General features: G+C 35.9%; 1 protein-coding gene across 6 annotated transcripts in view; it reads right to left on the bottom strand.

The window, feature by feature from the left end:
* LOC105150915 (agrin) overlaps nt 1-18,703 on the bottom strand; it is a 717,341-nt gene that overhangs the window by 7,464 nt on the left and 691,174 nt on the right. For 4 of the 6 annotated variants that reach the window (XM_087412582.1, XM_087412581.1, XM_087412578.1 and 1 more), the window contains 16 exons: nt 17,974-18,213; nt 16,827-17,123; nt 16,228-16,377; nt 14,666-14,926; nt 14,079-14,225; nt 13,505-13,741; nt 6,236-6,430; nt 5,408-5,581; nt 4,617-4,956; nt 4,053-4,280; nt 2,929-3,533; nt 2,185-2,596; nt 1,553-1,806; nt 1,115-1,211; nt 810-917; nt 47-224 (listed from right to left, as the gene is read on the bottom strand). In XM_087412582.1, the coding sequence (XP_087268708.1) occupies nt 47-224; nt 810-917; nt 1,115-1,211; nt 1,553-1,806; nt 2,185-2,596; nt 2,929-3,533; nt 4,053-4,280; nt 4,617-4,956; nt 5,408-5,581; nt 6,236-6,430; nt 13,505-13,741; nt 14,079-14,225; nt 14,666-14,926; nt 16,228-16,377; nt 16,827-17,123; nt 17,974-18,213 (3,923 nt within the window). The remainder of the gene's footprint in view (nt 1-46; nt 225-809; nt 918-1,114; nt 1,212-1,552; nt 1,807-2,184; nt 2,597-2,928; nt 3,534-4,052; nt 4,281-4,616; nt 4,957-5,407; nt 5,582-6,235; nt 6,431-13,504; nt 13,742-14,078; nt 14,226-14,665; nt 14,927-16,227; nt 16,378-16,826; nt 17,124-17,973; nt 18,214-18,703) is intronic. The other 2 variants (XM_087412579.1, XM_087412580.1) reach the window with 2 other exon arrangements.

The raw sequence follows: 18,703 nt of genomic DNA, 5'->3' as shown, positions 1-18,703 counted from the left end.
AAAAAAGAGAATGATATCTATTAAATCAATATAACAGCGCGCTTACCTTGCTCTTTACGGATATTTCTTCATCAATCTTGCTCTTATAAGTGAGCACCACGTGACCATCATGCAGGGACAAAAAGAGGTGCTCCAATTTTCCTCTTCCCACCCATGCGATAAGACCGTCAGGATGTATCGTCCTTAGCCGCAGCTCAAATTTATTCGATTGCTGCCCTCTGCGTCTGAACGAACGTATTCGTAATAACAGATATTTGTTAAAAAAAAATTTTATTTCAATTTCAAAGCTAAACACATGCTAATAATTTATACTACGAATCTACGTACTTTTCTACACTAGATACGCTTAGATGGGAAGTTAAAAAATTAATAAATATTAAAAAAAATAAATATTAATAAATTATAAAAGAAATTCTTTAAAAATTTTTTTATCCGCCATCATTGGTTTTTTTAATTTTAAATTTTATGTATCAAATAGAAAAGGAATAAAATTGCGATTTATTAAAATAATATTATTTTTATTAAAATAATACATTATATATATTTTGTATAATATGCAACAATTGTACCATTGACAAGAATTATTGTGAGAAGCCCATCTAATTGTATCCATAATTACGATGTTACGTCGATTCTATGTCAATTACATTCCCTATTACGCAATCAAATAATTGGCTCCGCCGGAGTGATTGCCAGGAATGTGATTATCAGAGTTTGTTATATGACACTACCATGCGCGAGCAGGAAAATCAATCTATCCCTCAAACGAGTACATCACACAGCCATTTTCCATTTTCTAGAAAACTTACTCCGTGTAATCGTAATTGTCGTACTCGTAGTCGTCGTCCTCCTCCAAGTCGTAGTCGGAGTAGGACTCCTCAAAGTACTCGCCGAGGGTAGTGTTAGTCGAGTTAGTACTAGTTGGTGGTTACATAATCAGAAGGTTAGTGACAGTAGTTATAATCGGGAACACTAATTAGCCTAGTCGTTGAGCGACCGAAGTTACTAATTTTAAGTGCACCTAATCAAACATCCTAGAGGATGTGCCGATCTATAATTCGATCTATATTTCGATTGTCGTTTCTTCGGTTAATTCTAACTGAGTATTACTCACCTTCTTCCGTAGCGATGTTTAAATTGCAGGAAGTTATCGCCTTCGAAGCGTACAGGTCGCTCCGATATCTCGGTGCCAGACACATCGTAGCCCATAACTAAAAGAAATATTTGTGTTTAAAATATTTGTGTTTTTTTTTCTAAAACTATAAATTTAAAATAATTACGATATAATTGATCAAAAGTTAAAATATGTTTTAATTTTCTAAAGATAAAAAGTACGTAATATTTAAGTATATGAGATTATTAAAAAATCTACTTTACGTTATCGAATATATTTCTACGATATTAATATTATAGAAGGATTTAAATAAATTTAAACAATTATAAATGGATTAACAATTTTTTTAAGAATGAATAAGGAAACAAAAAAATATTATATATGTAGAGAGATACAAAAAAAATTGAGAAATAATGAAATTGCGAGGAAAATGCTTACAGAATTCGCAATGCAAGCCGTTGTAACCGCTAGCGCATTTACAGAGATAACTATTCAATAGAGGAAGGCAGACTCCGCCGTTATGGCAAGGATTCTCGTTGCTGGGACACGGTAGACCGTTGTAAATCTCCGTGTTGTGTTGAGTAACATTCACGGCGAGGTTCTGATATGTTTTGCCATTTACCATTAGTCTCTGTACGGCGCCTACTAATCCGGTCCAGGCTCCGGACAGGCGGTGAACTTCTCGCCAATGTCTATGAAAACAAACAATCGTGATCATATATAATATATATATATGTATATATATATATATATATATATATATATATATCATTCGTTATTCAGGTAGTATATATCAGTGACGTAAATTTATTTTTTATAACACAATAATTGAACGTTAGAATGTACGCATGATGGATGCTGTTTTTATTATATAATAATTCCACACAATACACTTTATTCGAAGGACATCTTAGAAACGTCCTTAAAAAGGACGTTTTCTAAACGTCTTTAAGACATTCCTTAGAGGTCTGTGTTATAGGGATAAGTATAACAATATGAAAAATATGTTCTAATTTAGAGCCATGAGCAATAATAAAAAGTAAATATGTATTTTAATGAAAATAACTCACTTGACACCACCAACGTAAAGCGGCATTTCCAGATTCAATTCCGTAAGAGGACTTCCAGACAATCCCCTGGCGACGGTTCCGTCGTCAAGCTGAAGAACACCCTCTCTGCCGAGTCTGTTAATCCTCACGCAGTGCCACATATCTCGACTGACCAGATCCGGCGACGTAATGTTCGCAATACCACTACCGAGATTGAATCTGAACTCCAATCGACCGTGAACCAAATTCAGACTGATAAAGTCGCCCCTGCCATTATTCAGCTGACCGTTGTACAGTAGTAGGCCGTCATTTGCGCGCGTGAGAAACCATAACTCGATGGAGAACGCTTTCGCGACACCTTCCAAAGAGGGCAACTCCAAATATCCATTCCCGTTCATCTCGGGAATCAACAATTCTGTCAATTCGGCGTCCACTGAAAAAAAAAAAAAATTTAATAAATCAAAACATAAGACATTAACACTTTCTATAATAATAATAAGTTAAATTAATATAATGTTATTATATATATAATTTTTTTTTAAATATATCTTCTAATTATAAACAAAATTTACATATAGAAACATTATTAGGCATCAAGTTTAATCAGTCTTGACCATATTTGGTGCTTCTTTGTTTATTTGTTTTAACATTTTCTTTTTTGAAATTATATTGGAAGCTTAATATTTATTTGTAATAAAAAGAAGAAACAAGATTGACCAGGAAAAAGTTTTTTCTCCTAGAAATATCAGATGCTGTTGTACTTACGGATCTCGCAATGCTCGCCAGTTCTACTAGGCGGACACTTGCACACATATCCTCCTTGCGGCAGGATGTCGCAAGTGGCACCGTTTTGGCAAGGTTCGCCGACGCACGGATCCAGCGATTCTTCGCAGTTTCTGCCGGTGAATTGCGGTGGGCATATACACCTGTAGTCCGGTGGATCGTACTTCTCCACCGCATAATTGCCGTGGTCGTAATTTTTGTCGTACTGTAGCTCGGAAACGTATTCGCCTCTCCTCGCATTCTTCTTGGTCCTTTTCTGATCAATCGACGTGCAGTGAGAACCCTTGCATCTGACTATGTTCACCCCGCCGCTTTTGCCGTTGCCACCTCTGTTCTTGTTTTTACCCCTCTTCTGTAATCTCCTGCAATCCCGGCCGTTACATAAGTCTTCTTCAAAGATCGGTTGACATGTCGCGCCGTTTTGACAAGGCAGATTAGCGCACGCATTGTCGCCGCATTCCTTTACGCGATAACTCTCGAGAACGTCCCTATCGTGACCCACGTGGAGATCTATGTTGTTTCGATTGATTTTTAGCTTGCGTATGCAGCCGAGGAGTCCATGGTTGGTACCAATGTTGTCATAGACCCTGTTTAGAAATTTCTTATGTTCTTATTCTATTTTATTATTTAATATCTAAATCTGCAGGAGATACTACTTTAAGAGTTAAGAAAAGTTTCTTGATCTAAAGAGGCAGCTAGTTCATACTTCGACAGAGTTTGAATTAAATAATTCTTGAGATGTGAAATGGTGAATATGAGTTTAGAAAAATTGATTTTGAGAGAGAGAGAAAGAGAGAGAGAAGGGGGGGAGGGAGAGAGAGAGAGAGAGATTTTTGCTAACGATTTAATAAATTTTAATCTAAATTATTTATTTCAAATTTTGTTTTTTCTTTCGATTTTAATCTTTTTAATAACAAAAATTACTTGGCTTATTAAATTTTGAGATTAAACTCTTTTAAGACTTCAACAATTTATTATAAATATTAAAACTTTTTTAAGATTTAAGATTAATAATATATAAAAAATAGTACAAATTTGGAAAAATTGATAATTTTATATGGGAAAGCCTCTCTTTTATTTAATAATATAACATTTTAGAATATTACTTAGTATAATTAGTTGGCATGTTTCCGATGAAAGTATCCTGATTCAAGTCCAAAGACTTTAGCATTCCCTGACTTTGTCCGGCCACGTCTTCGCCGTCATTGAAAATTAATACTCCATCCTTATGATATCTTTTAGCCGCCACTCTGTGGAATGTCTTCATGGTCACTCTTTCCGGTGACGTGAGTACCACGGGTCCATTGCCCAAGTTATATCTAAACTGCACGTATCTGAAGTACACAATTATTTATGAACTCCACAAATTAGATAGAGATCAGCTATTAATTCCAACAGAAAGTTTTTACGTATTTTTTTTCGCTTTTGTATTCTTTGTCACTGTCAAACAGTTACGTCAATCAATTCTATATAGCTAACATTATCATGATATTATCTTGATATTTAAAGCGTTATAATTATCTTGACATCTCGAAATTAAATTAATATTATTATCTTAATAAGTATCTCGACATTATTAAAGTTACAAGGTAAAAGAATTGGATACTGTATATAATATTTTCTTCAGAAAATGTATATTTTTTTAGATAATCATAATAAAAAATACCAACCCATCGACAATGGCCAACGAGACAAAGTCGCCGGAGCCGTCATTTTTCTGCTGATTATACAGTATGATTCCGTTGTCCGCATACGTTTTAAACTCAACCTCGATGCTGAATTTGTGATACGCTTTTAGCCGATTCATCCTTACGTAGCTTTTGCCATCAAAGGAAGGTATCTCATAATCTCGCTTGTTGATCTCCTCGTCACAAAGCAGCCCGGTGTAATTTGGTCGACAGATACAAACGAAAGTTGCGCTGGGCAAATCGATGCAGGTCGAAGTCATGTGGCAGGGATAAGAAAGACACGCGCGAAATTCTTGAGTCGGTGTCACCGGAACGTAATTAGCTAAACAATTGAATAGCAATTAAGCGAAAATTAATCTTCATCTGATCACGATGACATTGATAATTTACCGGAAGCTGAGCTTGCGATTGAACATAAAAAAAGGTGGAAGAATTAAGAATTTCGTAATTTTTTAAATCTCTTAATTTTAACCATGTCCATTATTAGTAATTAATATTTATTTGAATAATCTTCAACGAACGCGTTAATAAATAATAAAAAAATCACTAATACGAGATTTAATCGGTACAGTGTTTTACGTGAAAAATTTATAAATCGTGAAAAGTAATAATTAATTAATCGAGACTCTCTGTAGACCCATTTTTACTAAATGTAAGATTAACTTTAATTATGATTTAATTTACTTTTTTCAGTTTTAAAAATTAAAAAAGGATAAAAAACAAATTAAAGAAAAATTAAAGTTAATCCATTTCATCATAGAAATAGGCATTACCGAAGCACTCTTGCCGATCGCTGGTTTCCGCGTAGCCCTCGGAACAAATACAGCCGCCTTTTGAGCATTCGCTGTTCGGTATAGTACAATCTTTATCGTCGTTGCAGAGATCACCCAATAGAGCGGTGACTACTCGAATCGTTGCTGGTGTCGGTCGATACACTGCGGCCACTCCTGTAAAAGTTAAATTTTTCATCATACCCTTCACTGACAAAATCAATAATTCGAGTTTTTATTAAGAAAAAATAAATTTTTTAATCGCCCAGGACTCTTGCCAATTTATTTCTAAGACTATCTGGGAAAGATAAACAACTTTGATAATTTTATTTCTCAACAAACTTTATATCAGTCTATTGAATTAACTAGTTCATTGAACTAATTCATTAAACTCTGCGATTAAATGTGCAATGAATTTTGAATTATTTAATATAGTTATATATAGAATTAAATATATTTCTGCAATTTTCGCATTGTCAAGTATTATCAAACGTGCCACATTTCAAGCATTGCAAGCAATTTTGAAGCATTAATGTTTTGATCGTGTTAATCTACAATTAACGATAAATCAATAACATGGTTAATAAAGTAGTACATTACATTATTTTATTTAGTCAGTTGTTCCAATAAAATGATTTAGTAATCCGTTTTATATCTTAAAATGTTTTAAAATCTTGACTTAAGAATTATAGGCTCAGAAAGTTAACAATGTTTTCTTGAAGATAAACTAAATGTTTTTTACTTATTTCATTTTTTTTCTGAAAAAAAAAATACAAGATTAAAAGTCTCATGAAGAGTTTTGAAAAGAGGGGACGTTTCTTTTCTTTTTACCATGTTTTAAGTTATCTCTGTCGATGGTGATGGTTTCTTGATGAGCTCGATGGGTGTAATAATATCGTGGGTCCGGCTCGGGTACCAAAAGATGCCGCGTGGATTTGGACAATGGAGAAATGGCGGCTGCTGGTTGAGTATACTGTACAGCTGTGTATCTCTTAACGGGGAAGTCCGTATTAACCATAGGATCGTCTGAAAATGTTCGTGAATCCCCATTTCTTCATCATTTTCCCTTTTCACGTTCTTCATCAAAAAGTTTTATTCATCTCAAGGCTTATAACCAAAAATATTTATTATAAGATTTTTTTTTAATCAAATATGATTTTTTTACATTAATGATTAATGAGAATTAATAAAAAAAGATTATTATTAGATATATTTCGATGTGCACTATTATAATATTTTATTTATTATCTATATGTATTATTGCTTGAAGAGAAAAAAATTAATTAAAAAAATTTGAAGAGACCAAATATAATAAAAGATATTATATAAACAATTCGATAGAAGAACATATCAGTAAAAAAAAAACGGATTATAATTATTTCTAATCAGTTATATTTTTGTAAAAATTGATTTCCATTAGCATCGTATGTGACATATTATTCACCAAACTAGGTTCGCGTTTTGTCGCTGCGAACTGTGTGTGCGTATTCGTGTGTGTATGTGTATGTGGGTGAATGAAATTCTATCACATAAAAAAGAAAGAAATATTTAATTTTCCTCATTAAAAGTTATAACGATGGCGACGTTTGTGAATATATATGATTGTAAAATTGTAACAGAGAGAAAATTTTTACCGCTGCTTGGATATCTGTTAATTAATTTCGAAATAAAACTCCAGTCCTTTTTTGGAAGAGAGAAATTTGCAAAAAATAATAATTTCTTCATTTTGCTTCTGTTGATAAAACCTACAGTGTAGCATTATAGCATACATATTTTATTTGATATAAAAAAGATTATATAAAAAAATATAAACTAGAAGAGAGTAAAAAATAAACGAAATTTCAGTTGATTAATTTTTGCTCGAGCTCGAATAATTCTCATAGAATCTAAATTTTCGTTTGCGCGAATTTACGAAAAATCTCAGCGGAAGAAAACATCGTGGGAGGCGCCCATTGAGTTTTCCATAATGATTTAAGTTGCGATTCTGAAAGCTATATCTGAAAGTTTTGAGAGAGACTCGAGAACCTTCAGGAGCTGCTTCCTAATCTCGCTACTCATAGCGCTCCGTATCTCTACTTTTCCTCTTTCATTTCCATAAAATGATTTGTTTTAAAAATACCATTCTTTATACCGAGATAAGTACGAATAAATGCAGCCCCTTATTTTTTAGCTTTAATCCGGCAGATTTTCGCTTTTCTTCTTATAGGAAATGGAAATAACGTTACACAAAATTTTATGGAAATTATAAATCGAGTTATAGTCGATGAAGAATTGATAAAGGGATATTCTATTTCAATTAATCTTAAGATATTATAGTATATAGGATATTATTTACATCTTCATAATCAAGTGCCGTGTTTTGACTTTGTGTTCTAAATTAACTTTATCTTCAGATTAGATTCTAACGCTTCAGATTGAAATCAAGTTATATAACCGCGATAGCTTCATAGCAATGGCAATCTCCACAGGGCATTTATAGAAATCCACAGTTCTATAAAATTATCTCATTTCGTTTCTATTATTATATCCATTTGCGTGAAAAGGATTTGCGTCACCCAGACGCCCGAAGATGAGCGCGACGATGGCGAGACGGCGGCGTTCCTCTAAATAATGAAAATCGAAAAGCTAATTCTATCGGCGCGGCGTAACGTAAAACTGTTAACAGGAGTCGCAACGGCCTTAATGGGGTTTTAATTACTTTCCAATTGCCGCGTTGTTTCCTGTTATTGTACGTCGAGGACTTCCACTATTTTTTTCTCAACAATTGCCCGCCATCCGTCCTTCTCTCTCTTTCTCTCCCTTCGGATTCTGAACTCTCCTCTTTCCGAATCCGCTCTCCCGCGCATCCGACAATCCGTTTATTTGTCTCCGTTTAATCGATTCGTTTATTTACTTCCGTTGTGACAACGAGCTTTTCTCGTTCTCTCGCGCTGTCACTGCTGTGAATTCCCGCCTCTTCTCTTCTTCCGGAGCGGCTTCGGTCCATTTAAGGGACGAGGATCGACGACGAGAGGGGTGAGAAATATGATTTACGACGTGGAAATATGATCTGGCGTTTTACGATCGGCGAATCAATTTCTGCTTTGATGGGTATTTTTTTAATGTAGACGCCTAATGAGACGTTGCTTTAGCAAAGCTATACACACTGTTAGTTGAGAATGTATAGGAATCGATTGATTACTAAAAGATTCACGCCTAAATTCTAAGCAGAATCGTAAGATTCGTAACATATTTTTGAAAGACTAGTAAGAATTTTTAAGTACTTATACAATTATTTTTATAAACAGCTTTTTACTAACCATAGAATTTAAAAAATCGTAGATATTTACGAATAATCATCTTACGATACATAAAATTAGAATATTAGTCGTAAATTCTTACAAGTTTTACGAAAACACGTTACGAGTTTTACGATATTTCGCTTAGAATTGATCTATTAATTGGATTTTCTGTTTTTTTCTTTAATAGAACAGCAGTGAATATTTTCTAATAAATTCTAGCAAAGTTTTTCTAGATCTAAATTTTTTTTCGCGAAACGAACGTTACATTTTAATTTCCTCATCAGTTAAAATGGACCTTTTTAATATTAAAAGATACGTTTAATATTACAAAAGCTGGATTATGCAATTTGTTGAACATGGGGACTCAAGTTTTCATGATACAGTAGATTATACTAACCCCTGTGTTATATTGATTTATTGCTTTTTTTCTGTAGCAATTTATTTCAGGATGTTCCTTTGACGATACGAACATTTTCACATGAAAAAGTAAACGTCGGTCGCATCCGTGGATCTACCCGTTTTCCTTTCAGTTATCCCAGTACGCGACCCCGATATCCTCGCTTTTCGATAGTAACGCGATCATCGTAACTCGCGCTTGCATCAAGCGTATCGTATACTCGCAGGAGGTATATCTGACAACTGCGTCATTCGCCGTCGGTCTACAGAATTCTCCGGAAGGATAGACTACAGTATGGTCTTCCTTTGCACAGAAAGCCGAAAGAACCAGCCGTCACAAGAAATTACGGCATGCATTATTTACCAGGATCCAAAGTGCCGGCGTTCACATCATCCTGTCGTCCAATTCCCTTCCCCCCTTCCCTCTTGCTGTCGCCAACTTCGATCCTGGTGCATTGACGGGGATGAGGCGGACAAGAAGGGTACGTCGAATGGTAAGGAACCCCGTGACCATCCAGTGAAGTCGGCGTACACTCGATGAAACTGCTAGAGCGAAGTCGAGGGGAAGATAGTGAAGAAACAGTAGGACGAGGAGAAGGAAAACAGAGAGTTGGAGCGAAAGAGAAGGAATCCACGAAGACGGCGTAATCTGATTTATGTTTGACTCCAGAGGACGAGCCCCGAAGAAGAACTTTTTAAGAGATTGACTTTCAGCGAGAGAACCCAGACCGGCTGAAAGTGAGGGAGGTTGGGGGTAGAGGTGATGGGGGTAGAGAGGATGGGAGGGAGGCTGAGCAATCGAAAATAAGGGGTTGGGATTCGCGGGGAGAGCTGGAGACTTTAATAGATTCCGACGTTTCGCTCCGCGAACTTCGTCAGGGGTTCGGAATATATCTTGAGAAGTGCGAGGAAAAAGGAAGGAAGAGACGCGGAAGTGGAGGAAGTGCGATGGCGGTAGGAAGATCTCTCTTTCTTCTGTACTTTTTGCATGGTTTATCGCGGCGTGGGTGGGTTAGATTCACCAGTCCTGATTGAGTCCGAATTTAATGCCGGAATAATCAACGGTCCGCAAAATTAGATCGTGATCGCGGCGATCTCCTTTCCTTTGCTTGTTTGTAATTAGTTGAGGAACTCTCGCTAATGATGCGTACGCTCGTTACATCTATTGCCGGATCCGCGGGAAGAGATCGATTATGTGAGCACCAGAGTAATCACGCGGGAAAGCTTCGAGTTTTCGGACAACATAATTTTATAGTTCGAAAACAAAAAGAGATTCAAATAAATGGTAAAAAGTCTCTCCGCTGTAAACTACATTTTGCGTTTTTCCTTCGAGACGTAGACTATTTGCTATACGGAAAGTTTTATTGAAATATCTAAAAATTTTAACTAAAATTTTAATTGAATTTAACTAAAAAGGTTTTATTGAAATATCTAAAACTTTAACTATAAATTTATTTAAATGTAACTAAAAATTTGTTAGACTTAAATTTAATTTAAGAGAGTCGACTAAATATAGATCTGAAAATAATTTTGTTTAGACATCAAAATAATGCAGGATGTTCAAATTGATTGCTTATAGAATGTTAAAACTTTGCAGCATTGTCGTCAATAGACATTCCTTAAGCGTTTCTAGATAATTATTTTGATGGTTCAAGAAAAGTATTTTTAAATTTGTATCTAGCTAAATTTTTAGATACTTTAGCAAAATCTTTTTTCCATAAATCTTACTAATCGACGACGGACATTCAGTCATCCTTCGTCGTTTTTCTTTTAATAATTACAAAAAATTTTCTCTACGATGACATCTTTCACTAAAATTTTTCGATTTTTTTTGGACGAAGAAAACAATGCCGACCGAGAAAACTCTCACGACTGACAATTTCGGATAAAACTTTGTTGGCCGTATCTCTTTGTGAGGAGGCATGAAGGGAGAGAGAGGAGTAAGAGAGTTATGCGAGTCACGCGGGTTTAATGCTCGCGGCTGGACCGTCGGACTGCCGCTAGTTACCGTTCTGGATGTCGGTTCTTCTCTTCTGGAGACACGTCCCACGGGCGCCACTTAAGACGAGATCACGCTGGAAGTCCGCGGTGATTTAGTTAAAACCACCTTCGGCGCTCGCTCAGTTTCGCGAGTTAACGTTCGCCAACTTTCTTTATGTGCGAACGCGGTGGTCGGTACACCTCCGGGGATGCTTTAACACGACTCCGTCCGAGTGAACCTAGTTGCACACCTACATTCTCGTTACACTTCCGTATCGCTTCCAAGTAATCGCAATAAATCACTGAGCGATTTAGAAATTACAGTGACAAACCTTGAAAATCGCAGGCCAAATGTATGCAGAGATATAAATATGTCACATATTTAAACGTGTGTGATTTAAAAAAAACTGATTGAAACAATAATTAAAAATTAAATGAAACAATTAAATTTTGTATATTTATCAAACAAATAAAATCGATTTTAGAAATCAATCAAAACAATATAAAAAGAACAAACATGGGTTAATAAGAGTCACACGCGGATGTTAATGTACAAGTATATTCAAATTTATTATACATAAGTTAGCGTAGACAATAAACATAGACTGTACATGGAAAGTTTTGCTATAGTATTTAAAAATTTATTTAAATTCAGATCTGAAAATAATTCTCTTGAATCATCAAAATAAATATACAGGACACTCAAGTTGATTGCCAGAATGCCAAAAGTTTTTGCAGCATTGTTCATCATCCTTGAGATTTTCTATGTAGTTATTTTGATGACTTAACACAATTATTTGCAGATCTATCTCTAGATAAATTTTAAATGTTTCAGATCTGTAAAATTATTCTATCTGTTGTATCATTCTGTACGTTTCATATTTGAGTTATCTTTAGCATATAATTTGGTTGAAAATACTGTAATATGTTATAAGAATTATAATCAGACGTTAGACTGAGATTTCTTATACCGTATTACGATATTTTTTATCTTTATTATTTTATGCTTTATTATTTTATCGCTCAAATATTCAAACGAACCAAAATATATTATACATTCTGCGCCTTATTAACTTATGATAATAAATAGACTTGAATATACCTACTTATACTTTAACATCCGTATGACTCTATTTTGTTCTTTTTTTATTTAACCTACTTTATTCTTTTTTTATCGTTTTGTTTGTATATCTCCTTTATTAATTTCATCATTTATCATTTTTATACCTCCTTGCATATCGGATTTTTATTAAAAAATATTAATGCTAGCCAGTAATTATGTGATCGCTTCGATTACGATACTTTCAAGTAAATTATCTTTCGAATTTGTATCGACTTGAACATAAATCCATTTGCTTACTTTGCTTCCTTTCTTTCTCAGTTACTTTCGATCTGACTGTTACATTTACCGCGATTCGTATTAATCACAAGTGTTATTCACGAAAACGAGAACGTGTTGATTAAGAAAGCAAGCAAAGTAGCTGTGGTGATTCCGGGTGCGGTTGCGGGTGCGGGGGTTACAAACATATATATACATGTTAGTAGAAACTTGATGAGTTTATTATAACGTTTAGATATACAAAGTGGACTACTAGTTAGTTCTTCTAGGGTAAGCTGGGCATTTCTTTAATCAGACTTCTCCGTGAAGAAAGAATCTCCTAACGCCGCCGTCTCGTCTTTACCTTGTCCTCAATCTCTCTCGCAATTAACAACGTCCTCTATTTGAACAATCTAAATTGTTATAAGCCGATGTCACAGAGTTGTGCGCGGCCGTCCGACTGCTTTATTAGGCTACGGTTCTATCAGGTCGTCCTCGAAGGATCTCTGTTCTTGAAGGGTCTCAGTAACAATTATTTCCATGTATACTTAAATTCTTCCCTATTGTACAAATTTCCTGATAATGAACTCCTGAGCGATGATTGCATCTGTTGGTCCTAGCTACGCGATTATCTAAATTCTCCTGATTAATTTACAGAATGAGTCGCCGAATCACAGATAATAATTCAGATTGTTGGAGCAACTCAACTTACAACAATATACCGCAGTTTCGTAGATTGTTCGGAGATTAGTTTTACGTTCAATAGACGTTATTCGTCTCTTCTCGTATGTTCATCGGATCGTTTCAAAAATTCTATTCTGGAATATCCTATCACCGACGCGTTTTTCTCTGTTAACATCGCTACACAATTAGGCATATTCTTCTCGACTATGAGTTACGAGCATCGATTTCATCTATCTAACTACGAGCTGACTGGCAACCGTATTATTTGTAGTTTTTTTTTTATCTAAGGGGTATATGATTTTGTTAGAAGCTGCCCGTGTTTCTCACGATTTTCAGACATATTATTCGGGCTGTGTGTGTGTGTGTGTGTGTGTGCGTTTCTCTCTCAGTAGCGCAGAATGAAAAGCGACCTGTTCGGCGGAGTACGTTCAGTGAACCCACCTCTGCAATGGCCAAAGGCCTGCGTGACCACGTCGGCCTGATGGCCGCACGCGTAGAGCCGCAGCTCGCACTCGTTGTCGTAGGTCTGTCCGTCACTGCCGCATACCGGCACGGATGGTACATCCGCCGGGCAGGCAGACGGACAGACGCAATGTACGCCGCCGATCTCCGTGCAGTGGCCGCCCGAGTAGCACTCCAGCTCGTTGCAGCTCGTTGGTACGGGCGGTATCATGTCCGCTGCGGAGTAAAGCGGATTAAAGCGCGGCGTTAATAAAATTACGCCGTCGTTGTGAGACCGCGTTATGTCCCGGGATACCATCAGGTCTACCTCGCAGACTTTAGAACGTTATCTTAGCATCGGGCGGTCGAAGAATAAATAGAGTTTGACAGACCAGTTAGGGGACACGAGTTTAAAATTACGTTTTTGAGTTGGAATGTTAGAACAAGTTAGAAGAATGAATCTTCTTTTGATTCTATATTTTTATTTTATAAAGGGTATTGAAGAGTATTAAATCTTAGTTACTAACCGGTGCTTTTAATGAAAAATTTAAATGGTTATTGTTAGATATGATACCTGAGTAACAGCCGGTAGACGTGAGTATCTTGTTGTGATCGTTGCAGATTGTGCATTTTTGTCCCTGGATATCAGGCTTGCAAACGCAACGTCCTGTCATCTGTTCGCAGTCCTCTCTCACGGAACCGAATAGCGAGCAGCCGCATGCTATGTTTAAAAAGAAAAAGTTTACTTGCATTAATTTTTCACAGTAATAATTATAATGTGTATAAGGAATAAATATATCAAAGTCGATTAATTACACATATTCTTAATTACAAATTAAAAACTGAAAATGGCGTGCTAACTTCGTTAATTTAGCATGACACTTCCCCTCTAAAGTACAACAAAATTTTTTTTTTATTTTTTACTATAGTTTTAATTATATCTGATGGTGGAAAAAAGAATTATTATCTGGAATTATAGTATAGTCTGGAAAGTTTTTCATGCTTTGTTAAATACGAGAGGAATATATTCCAGCGAACATATTTTACGCAAATGCTTGTGATGACATATTCTCTGTGTATCTGTATCATATCACGTATGTTTGCGTCAAATGATTACGGTGAATAGAGAATCGTAGAGTATACGAGCTGATCCAATCTTACGTATGCATCCCTGATGACCCTCGCTTATCTTCGGCAGCCCCCAGTAACCCGGCATACATCTATCGCACTTGAGACCGCCCACACCAGGCTTACACTCGCATTGACCGGTTTCCGGGTTGCAGGTGTCAGACACGCTGCCGAGTCGGTTGCAACCGCATAAACTCGGGCAGCCCGCACCGTCCGGGCCGAGTGCGGCGGTTTTCCCATCCGGACAACAGCCGTGCCACGAGTCCGCGCATTTTACCACCTGGATACCGTGAACTAAAAAAACACGCAACTGTGAGCGTCGCGGAAACTTATAGGATATGTTGATCCTGCAGCGCAACTTGCTTGCGGTCGAGGGAATCACATTTCGTGAAGAACGTTTTTGTGATAACATTCTCGGAGATATTAAACTGTTATATATTAAATTTTTATAAACGATAATATCACATATTCAGATGTATATATAATATTGATATTTATTTAGACAAAAGTTTTTTCAATTGGTATTAATTAGTCGCGAAGAATCTTTACATGTGCCGCAAAATTTTGAAAAAGATAAAGAGCGAAAAAATTTAGAATTAAATAAAAAAATGAGTAAAGCGCGAAATAAAAAAATATTTTATAATATAAAAATTATGAAAATTACTTAAGGACGTTCTCCGAGCAGTTGTGCTTAACTTAATGAGCACATCAGTGCTCACCATTATGAAAATTTTTATAATTAAATTTATTTCACTTTTATTAGTGTAAGATATTCCATAAGTATTAAGTATTAATGTTTCTTTATACAAGTTTTTTTATATAATATAAAATGCCTCCCGCCTTCGCTACTGCCGCCGCAGTCGAAAAAGTAACTACTTTGCTACTTATTTTGCTCAATGATTTCTTAAAAACGAATACCGGAAGCTATATTCAGATTAAATTTCAAATTATTGTAATATCAAGTTTTATGTTTCATTATGTCCCATTTATGTTTCAAAAAATTGTTAAGAAAAATTTTTTTTACAGTGAATAAAAAGACCACTTTCGAATAAGCTTTAGATAGGGATCCTATGTATATGTATGTATATATGTATGTATCAATATATGTATATATATTTTAAATGCTTAAACTTTGAACTGGAATATCTCAATTTTTAATCCCGCTCCGGGTATTGAATTTTAAAGCACATACATATATATATATATATATATATATATATATATATATATAATACATATATATGTTCAGAATACTAACAAGCTTATTCTGTAAGTTTCAGAAAAATCTAAAGAAAATGGATTTTTTCGGAGAATGTCCTTAAATTATATTGTATTTATTTTCATTTTAACAAACCGATATTACCGTAGCAATAAATTTTTTAAATCATTTTTAAAATACTAAAACTTTAAAACTGTACTGTTTATTTCTGAATATGTCATGTTACCGGTAAGAATTTATCCTGAGCGTACTTAATGATACCTCAACAAATTTGGTTCGCTATTTAATATGCCGCGAATTAAAAGATCGAAAAGAGTTGATCTAAATATGTCTTTGACATTAGGCAAATATCGGACAAAGTCTTCTTCTCGCTAACCTTTCTTGCAGCAACGAGCGAATCGCGTCGTCTGATGGCAGTAACTATTGCTAGGGCAGTCTTTGCGTTCTGGTCCACTACCACAGTCGTACTCTTTACCTTCGGAGTCCACTAACGGAGGATCGCCGTTGCAGGGTTTGACTTCCATGCCTGCGCGAACATCGTTATATGAGTAGAAAGATTTTTACTATCGTTATCCAATATTAATTTACGAAGCAATTTCTATATTGATTAACCCTTCATCGACCATGCAGAATTTTTCACTTTTCTAAATTTAATATAAATTTTTATATTGTTCCGGATTGTATAAATATTTGAAAAATTATTATATACTTGCGAAAGCTTTAACCACGAGTTTTTACTGTTACAGAATAGTCAGTCAGGTTGTATTTTACTTATTTTTTATAGATTTAAATTTACCTACAGAATTCACAATTAAAATCTCTGTGACTTCGAAGTCCAACTTGATTAGCGGAGAATTAATTTACGTTAAAATTCGTTAATATCATAAAAAGCGCAAGAAAAGCGTAGAGAGTTGTTAAAATATAGCTTCGTCCGTCTGTTGTCTCAATTAACTGGTCTTCTTGAGAATTCTGAACCTTGGCAGAGATCGAGAGGTCGCAGTCTGAGTTCCTGTTGCCTCTGGCAAGCCTCCATTTTCATGGCGCAGAGGGAGGAATAGATTCTGAGGTCGCTGCCGCAGACGGGCCGCATATTCTCCGGTGAAATAGAGGCGCAATCGAATCTGCAGCTACATCTGGGAAACTTGTCCGGGCCGAGCTCACAAGTCGCTTCGAAGTCGCAGTGAATATCCTTGCATGCCTCCCGCTCCTGCGTGCTAGTCACGTCGGCGATGGTAGTGACCACGCGAGTCACCGCAGGTGTCGACTTGGTCGCTGTTAGAAGCGGTTAGAAAGCGACTGTTAGAGCGGTTTATTGTTAGAGCATTATGCAGGCAAATCGTTAATGACATGCGGTTAACCTGGATCAGCGTTAGAGAGTCTTGGCACTTTAAGCGTCTCAACTCTTAGAGAACTTCTAGTAAGAGTCTGGATATGAGAAAGTCATTTTCGATTAATTCGTCATGTCTTAATAATTTCTGAGAGAGAGAGAGAGAGAGAGAGAGAGAGAAAAAGAGGGAAGGGGGGAGGGAGAAGATAAAAGAGAAGTAAAGAGAAAAATACGGTAAATGTATGTCCTTTCTCGCAGATTTTTGTTAAAACTATTATTTTGCATACAAAATTGTGATTCGTGTCCAGATTTTTAATAGAAGATCTCTATTCGAGTGAGTTTCCAGTCGTCTTATATAAAGGAATAGCAACGTCTAAAGATTACAGAGGAGATGCAAGAGATATCTAAACGTCTCTGGAACTTCATAAGCGTCTCACGCCTCGAGCGTTACGTTCAAAGGGATTGCAGATCGCGTTACGTTAGACGTCCAAACTCGTTGTCAAACCATAATGGCTTTTCGTTACATTGTTTGAGACACATCTGACACACAGAGCGCGAAATATCTCCAAGTGTTAAACATAACACGTGCGTTCGGTTGATTTTAAAGTTAAAGTATAAGTAAAATATACGCTTAATCACGTAAGTTTTACGCTACTGTATTTTGGCTATTAAAATTTTTTTACACACAGTGCGTTTCACTCCACGTTCGCGTTGATTATGAATTAACTGTGGAGGGATCTCCGCAAATGGATTTTGTGTGATATAAGAGGCGGCTGTATAGTTTCGGTAACGTACTCAATGCTGCTGCGGCCAATCTCTCGGAGCAGTCTCCATAAAATATGACGTGCAACGCCGACAACTTGGGGTCCCTGCCGCAGGCCGCCTGCTGCAGTTCGCACTCCGACCGGTAAGTTTTAAGGTCGCTACCGCAAACAAGCTCGCCGCTGCTCTCCGGACAGACCTTCGGACACACGCATACACCCGCCACGCAATGCGCCCCATGGTCGCATGTTACCCTGTCGCGATCGCACAATTCTGGAAAACATTCAGTTTTCTCTTTTTAGTTAGCTCGCAACATAGGCTTAGTTTTCACCGAGGGTTTAAACCGGATCAGAATGTAAGACCAACCAACCAACTACAGTCGAGTATTCCCCTTATAGTCGAACGACAGGGGAATGCTCGACTGTAGTTGGTTGATTCTTACATTCTGATCCGGTTTAAACCCTCGGTGAAAACTAGGCCATAGACGGATTACTGCTATAAATCTTAAATCTCTAAAACAAGTAATTCAGTGGATTACTATAATTTTCAGAAAAGAATATATACGCGCGTGTGTTTACACTTGGTAAAGTCTAGTTTTTAAGATGTCGAAAGAATCTAAAACAATAATATATACTTCAATAAATTAAAAGTGTGTTTTACTCTTGGAATAAAATTTTGATTAATAATAATTAATAATTAATATATTTATATAATATAATATAATATTTTATAAATACTTCATTTTATAGTATTTATTATAATA

Source organism: Acromyrmex echinatior, chromosome 13, assembly GCF_024713525.1.
Source record: "Acromyrmex echinatior isolate Ae372 chromosome 13, ASM2471352v2, whole genome shotgun sequence".
NCBI lineage: Eukaryota > Metazoa > Arthropoda > Insecta > Hymenoptera > Formicidae > Acromyrmex > Acromyrmex echinatior.
The sequence above is the reverse complement of the archived record's forward strand: the minus strand, read 5'-3'. Positions and strand labels throughout refer to the sequence as shown.